Source organism: Aptenodytes forsteri, unplaced genomic scaffold (assembly GCF_000699145.1).
Source record: "Aptenodytes forsteri isolate BGI_AS27 unplaced genomic scaffold, ASM69914v1 Scaffold243, whole genome shotgun sequence".
NCBI classification, from domain to species: Eukaryota; Metazoa; Chordata; class Aves; order Sphenisciformes; family Spheniscidae; genus Aptenodytes; species Aptenodytes forsteri.
Genome location: NW_008795314.1, coordinates 1,237,600 through 1,243,062, shown reverse-complemented (window position 1 = coordinate 1,243,062; position 5,463 = coordinate 1,237,600). Strand labels below are relative to the sequence as shown.

The 5,463-nt window shown below is 60.4% G+C and overlaps 1 protein-coding gene across 1 annotated transcript in view; it reads left to right on the top strand.

Moving 5' to 3' along the window:
• ST6GALNAC2 (ST6 N-acetylgalactosaminide alpha-2,6-sialyltransferase 2) overlaps positions 1-3,965 on the top strand; it is a 9,948-nt gene extending 5,983 nt beyond the window's left edge. The window contains exons 2-10 of the mRNA XM_009279431.1: positions 49-141; positions 252-309; positions 962-1,136; positions 1,934-2,099; positions 2,184-2,322; positions 2,488-2,591; positions 2,752-2,835; positions 3,464-3,563; positions 3,798-3,965. Coding sequence (XP_009277706.1) covers positions 49-141; positions 252-309; positions 962-1,136; positions 1,934-2,099; positions 2,184-2,322; positions 2,488-2,591; positions 2,752-2,835; positions 3,464-3,563; positions 3,798-3,965 — 1,087 coding nt within the window. The remainder of the gene's footprint in view (positions 1-48; positions 142-251; positions 310-961; positions 1,137-1,933; positions 2,100-2,183; positions 2,323-2,487; positions 2,592-2,751; positions 2,836-3,463; positions 3,564-3,797) is intronic.
• The last annotated feature ends 1,498 nt before the right edge of the window (positions 3,966-5,463 follow it).

The following is a 5,463-nucleotide window of genomic DNA, read 5'->3' as shown; positions in this document are numbered from 1 at the left end:
GCTCAGTGTCACCTCCCTGGCTGAGCACCCATTGGCTTCTTCTCCCAGCTTGCTGCAGCCGGAGCCGCTGGCTCTGGCTCTGCCGGGGACATCGCGCCAAGCCACCAGCCGCAGATGGGCCCTTGAAGGCAGCTTAGAGAGGTAAGGGGGGGAAGGTGTGCGCCTGCACTGGGAGCCCCCTCCCCACTGTGGGGTTCCCCAGTGCCCAAGTGATGGATTTTTAACTCTGCTATATGTTTCCCCCTTTCCAGTGAGAAGTCCTTCAAGCCTTCTGCAGAGCTGGAGGAGCCCAAGCCCAGCAGAAAGCAGGTAATCATTAGCACAGTACGGTTAGTATCCCTGGTGCCCCTCCTTGCTGCGTTTTGTTGGTTGAAGGTCTGTGTGGGGAAGCTGAGGAGGAGCAGCATTGTCTCGAAGGGGTTTTGTGTGTGTGCGCGGAGGAGCAACCTCCTCCGTCCATGCACGTGGTTCTCCCCAGGCCTCCCTGCTGCGCTTGCAGCACCTCCCCGAGCAATTCCCCAATGTGGAGGTTGGAGCCAGCATCACCCGCTCCCTCCAACCCTGTGACGCCTGAGCCATCAGCCCGGGCCGGAGACTCGTGAGGATGGACCCAGGCTCTGGGAGGGACCGGTCCTGGGTACTGGGGCTGTTCTCTTACAGCAAAGGCCTTTAGCAGGGTGCCCACGCTAGAAGGTGCTGAATCTTTCACGGGGCTCATGCTCTCAGGTGACTCTGTAAGCCCTGGTCCTCCCAGCCCCGGTGAGCCGGGTACCAAAGGGTGTTTTGCAGCAGGAAGCCGAGGCATGAGGCAGTGCCCTGCCTGGGTCACCCAGCAGAACATGTGATGGACAAGGAGCATTTCTGTCCCGGGGTTTGTCCTCTCCTTGGTGCCTGCTGAGGTGATGTCGGAGGGAAGGTAGACCCAGGCTGGAGACTAAACTGATGTCCTCCTCCCTCCCAGCCAAGCACGTGCTTCCGCTCAGTAATGGCCAGAGCAAAGGCAGACCCCAAGTTTGGGGAGATCTTCCGCTTCGACACCCCTGTGCTGATGTGGGACCAGCACTTCACCCCGGACACCTGGGACAGGCTGAAGACACGACATGTCCCCTACGGCTGGCAAGGCTTGCCCCACACAGGTACGGACCCAGCCGGGATGGGGGTGGCAGCAGATGGGGCAAGGGACGCGATGGGCAGCTGCAGGACAGCTCGAGGGGCCCAGGGAGCCCAGCAGAAGGGACTGAAGACATGGGGCAGGCAGAGAAGCCCTGCAGAGGAGCCAGGGACCTTGATCTCTTCCCAGTCCGCCTCCCAGGGCGCAGGGGACAGCTTTGCAAATGCCACTTGCTGCATCTTGTGACATTTTTGCCGAATAAAAGCTCCAGTGTGTGCATGATTATTAACTGGGGCCGGAGGAGCTTGGACAACCCGCTCCATTGTTGTGGATGGAGATTGTTTCCCTTCCCACCCCAAACCCACTCTCTGCTCTCCCCGGCAGCCGCTGGCTTTCAATCCCTGGGCTGGGAAGTGCTGGGGATGGTGGGGGGGAGTGAACCAGTGGCAGTTGCAAGGAGACGTTGTCGGGAGGGGACGTGGCCGGTGCGGGCAGCAGCATCTGCAGGGCTGGGGCTGGAGATGTCTGGATGCGTCCCCGTGCCTTGCATGGCCTCAGGTGGCCGGTTTGGAGCAGGCTTAGGTACGTGGAGGGCTGCGAGGGGGCCGATGCTGAGCCTGGGAGAGGAGGGTCTGGCTGGTGTCCCCTCATCCCACTTGTAGACCCCTCTCCTGCATGAGAATGGTGTGAGCTTTCTTGTGTGCTGCTCCTGGATGTGGTCTTGCACAAGCTTGTCTGTGTGCGCTGTTGCACGCTTAAGTGCTCACGCAGGCTGACACACACCTTTTCCCCGCTGACCGGCTGCATCCTGCTCCGTTCCAGTGGTGGGCAGCACCCTCCGGTCCCTCAACGCCTCCGCCAACCGGCGCCTCTTCGACAGGGATGCCTTCCCCAGGGGCTGTGTCCGCTGTGCCGTGGTGGGCAACGGCGGCATCCTCAACGGCTCGCGGCAGGGCAAGGCGATCGATGCTCACGACCTGGTCTTCAGGTGCAGATGGGTCCCGGGCAGGATGGGGCCATGGGTGCTGGGGAGTGGCTGGCCCTGGACACGTGTCCTGCCCTTCTCCTGCAGGCTCAATGGTGCTGTGATCAAAGGCTTTGAGGAGGACGTTGGGACCAAGATCTCCTTCTACGGCTTCACGGTGAACACCATGAAGAACTCCCTCATCGCCTATGAGGAGTACGGCTTCACCCAGATACCCCAGGCCAAGGTGAGAACCCGAGGGCTTGTTGGGGAGGTGACCCCAAATTGTCCCCTGAGGCTGGGCTTGCCCCCGAAACCTTCTCCCCATCTCAGGAGCCCTCAGCCCTCGCCCCGCTAGCATGGGCAGTGCCCCAAAGGCCCCCCAAGCGCCGTATCTGTGTCCCCGCTGCAGGACCTGAGGTACATCTTCATCCCCTCGGACGTTCGCGACTACGTGATGCTGAAGTCGGCCATCCAGGGGAGCCCGGTCCCCGAAGGCTCGGACAAGGGAGATGAGTGAGTAGCCCCCCAGGATCCCCCCAGCACCTTCAGTGACGCACCAGAGGGAGCATGACTTGCCTGCCCTCACCCCACATCTGTCCCTGGTGGGATAAACCCCAAGTAGCCCCAAGGCTCCCGTGACGTGAATTCTGCCCTTCTCCTCGCCCCGCTGCAGGCCACAGAAGTATTTTGGACCGGAGGCATCTGCAGAGAAGTTCAAGCTGCTGCATCCTGATTTCTTGCAGTACCTGACAGCAAGGTGAGGATGATGAGGACCGCGGCTGCTGCCTGGCTCTGCTCTGGGCTGGGCTGAGACCGCCTGCCTCCCACCACTGCTCTCCCCAGTACAGACCAGTGGCTGCCCAGCAGCAAAGCGCAGTCCCAGTCCTCCCCAGGCACTGGAACCACTTCTGTCCTGCTCTCTGCAGACAAAGCAGAGATTTGTCCCCCACCATTCCCATTCACTGCAGCACAGCTCACGTCCCCTCCTGGCAGGGAGACTCCCGCAGCCTCACTGTGCTCAGCTCGCCTCCCGTTTCCCAAAATAAATTAAATTTTGACCTAATCTAACAGGAGCAGAGGTAGGGCCCAAAGGAATTGTCTTTTCCTACCTTTCCTGAAAGCAGGCGCCTGGGTTGGGGCGATTTCAAACAGCAGGGAGGTGCCTTTCAGCAACCTGCAGCGAATGAGCTGAACCTTGGTAGCAGCCATCAGAGAATCCACACGAGGCCTGCGTTTCACTTGGTGCTCCTGCCTTACTGGGCACGGGCGTCACCGAGTGCATGGTGGGGGGCTGGACAGGTGCTGGGTGCTGCTGGGTCTGGTGCTGGGGGCCGTGGTGCCATGCCAGCGGCGAGCACCCCCTGACCCGCCGTGTCCACCGGCAGGTTCCTGCGGTCGGAGCTCCTGAACACACAGTACAGCTCGATCTACATGCCCAGCACCGGCGCCCTCATGCTCCTCACCGCGCTCCACACCTGCGACCAGGTAAGAGGCCACGGGGCCACCTTCCCCCTGGGGACCAGGGGACCCCGCTTTGGCTGCTGGGGGCTTGTGACTAGCTGCTCTAAGGCTCCTGGTGGGGACCAGCGTGTCCTGGTGGCTGCTCTGCACGTGCCATCCTGTCCCCGGAGGGGGTGGGGGTGGTGGTGGTGCATGGAGCACCTTAAGCTGAGCCCTAACCCCATCCTTCGCCTGTCTGTCCCACCTCCCTCCCTGCAGGTCAGTGCCTACGGGTTCATCACCGCCAACTACGAGCAGTTCTCAGACCACTACTACGAGCTGGAGAAGAAACCGCTGGTGTTTTATGCCAACCACGACATGATGCTGGAGGCAGCGCTGTGGAGGAGCCTCCACCAATCGGGGATCATGACCCTCTACCAGCGGTGAGGCCGGGTGGTGGCCCATGGGGGCCAAGTCCAAGGACTCCTGTGGCTCTTCTCTTTCCCGAAGGCCACCTTCTCCCTCCCGAGGGCTCTCCTCAGCTGGCCGGCCAGCCCAAGGAGCAGACCACAGCTGGTGGTGGTGGTGGTGGTAAGGGGCAAGCTGAAGCTGGTATAGGGAAACGCTGCATTTCCTTGGGGATCTCCAGCAACTTGTTTCATGGTTCAACGTGATTGAATGTAGCCTTTGGGGCACCAAGAAGCACCACAGCATGTGGCTGTGACCTCCCAGCCCCACGAACACGGCTGGGAAGCACAGGAGGAGCAGGGTGATGCTGGAAGAGGATGCTGGAGATGTGTATATGTGGCAGCCTCTGGCTGGAAGACGCCCTTCACCTTGCCGTCGCACCTCAGCTCAAATGCTCGTCACCGTGGTGGGACCACAACAGGCATGATGAATCCTTGGACTGGAGGGACTAGATCATCCAGCACAGGAAAGTGGTGTGTTTGGAGAACACCTCCCTCCCGGACTGCAAGCAAGCCCCAACTCCAGCCAGCTCTGGGTTGACGCGTGCCACTTTCCAGAAGGATGTTTGCCTCCGTGATCAGCAGGAAAGTCAAGCGGCTTGGCCACCCTCTCCTGTGACAGACGCACAGTGTGCCCTGTCATTTTCCCCATCTCTAGGTCGCGGTGTTTGCAAACAAGGAAGGGTCTTAAAAGCCATCAGTCAAGAGTAGGGTTACTGCAGCTCAGCTGGGACATCAGAAACACAGCTGGCCTTTGAGCATCCTGGAGATGAGAGCTGGCCTCCAGCCCACGCGCGTGTGGTAGTGGCTTTGTTGGGTTTTTCTTGCACGGGGACCACGTGGTGCCCTCACGTGCTGAGAAGGCAGCCCCATGCCAGGTGGGTTAGGGAACCTGCTAGCTCGTTGGGCGAGCCTAAGTGATCGTCGCCCTTTAATTTTTTTTCCTCCCAAAAAAACCCGAGAGAGGTGAAGGTCTTGAACCCTTCAGCCATCCCGCGTAAGCCAGCGCTGCTAAGGAAGACCCGCTGGGGAGGTGACTCCAGCTGGTGGTGGCTGGAGGGTTGATACGGCACAGCAGTGGGAACGGTGTAATCCGAGACACTTTCCCACTTTGTGTAATTACATAAATGTTGAATGATTGTTTTCTTTTGTGCCTGTTTCTGTTGTTTTGGCGAATGGGGTGGGGGCGAGACCCCCTACCTCCCGCAGCAGAGGAGCATGTAGGAGAGCAAGCCTTTGACTGGGGAACGGCTCCAGAGGCAGGGATGGGGATGGGAGCGGGGTTAAACGGTGGAGCCCTGGGCTGGCAGGGAGGCCTGGCGCCTGGCAGAGGGGCAGACGGCCATGCCGGATCTCTGGGAGCAGCTCCGAGCACAGCCTTTTTCCACTTGGGATGCTATTTGCTGTACCTCAGCCAGGGAGGAGCGGTTTACTGCAGAGATGGCAAAGAGATAGCCTGGCTGTGAGCCAGGGAACCT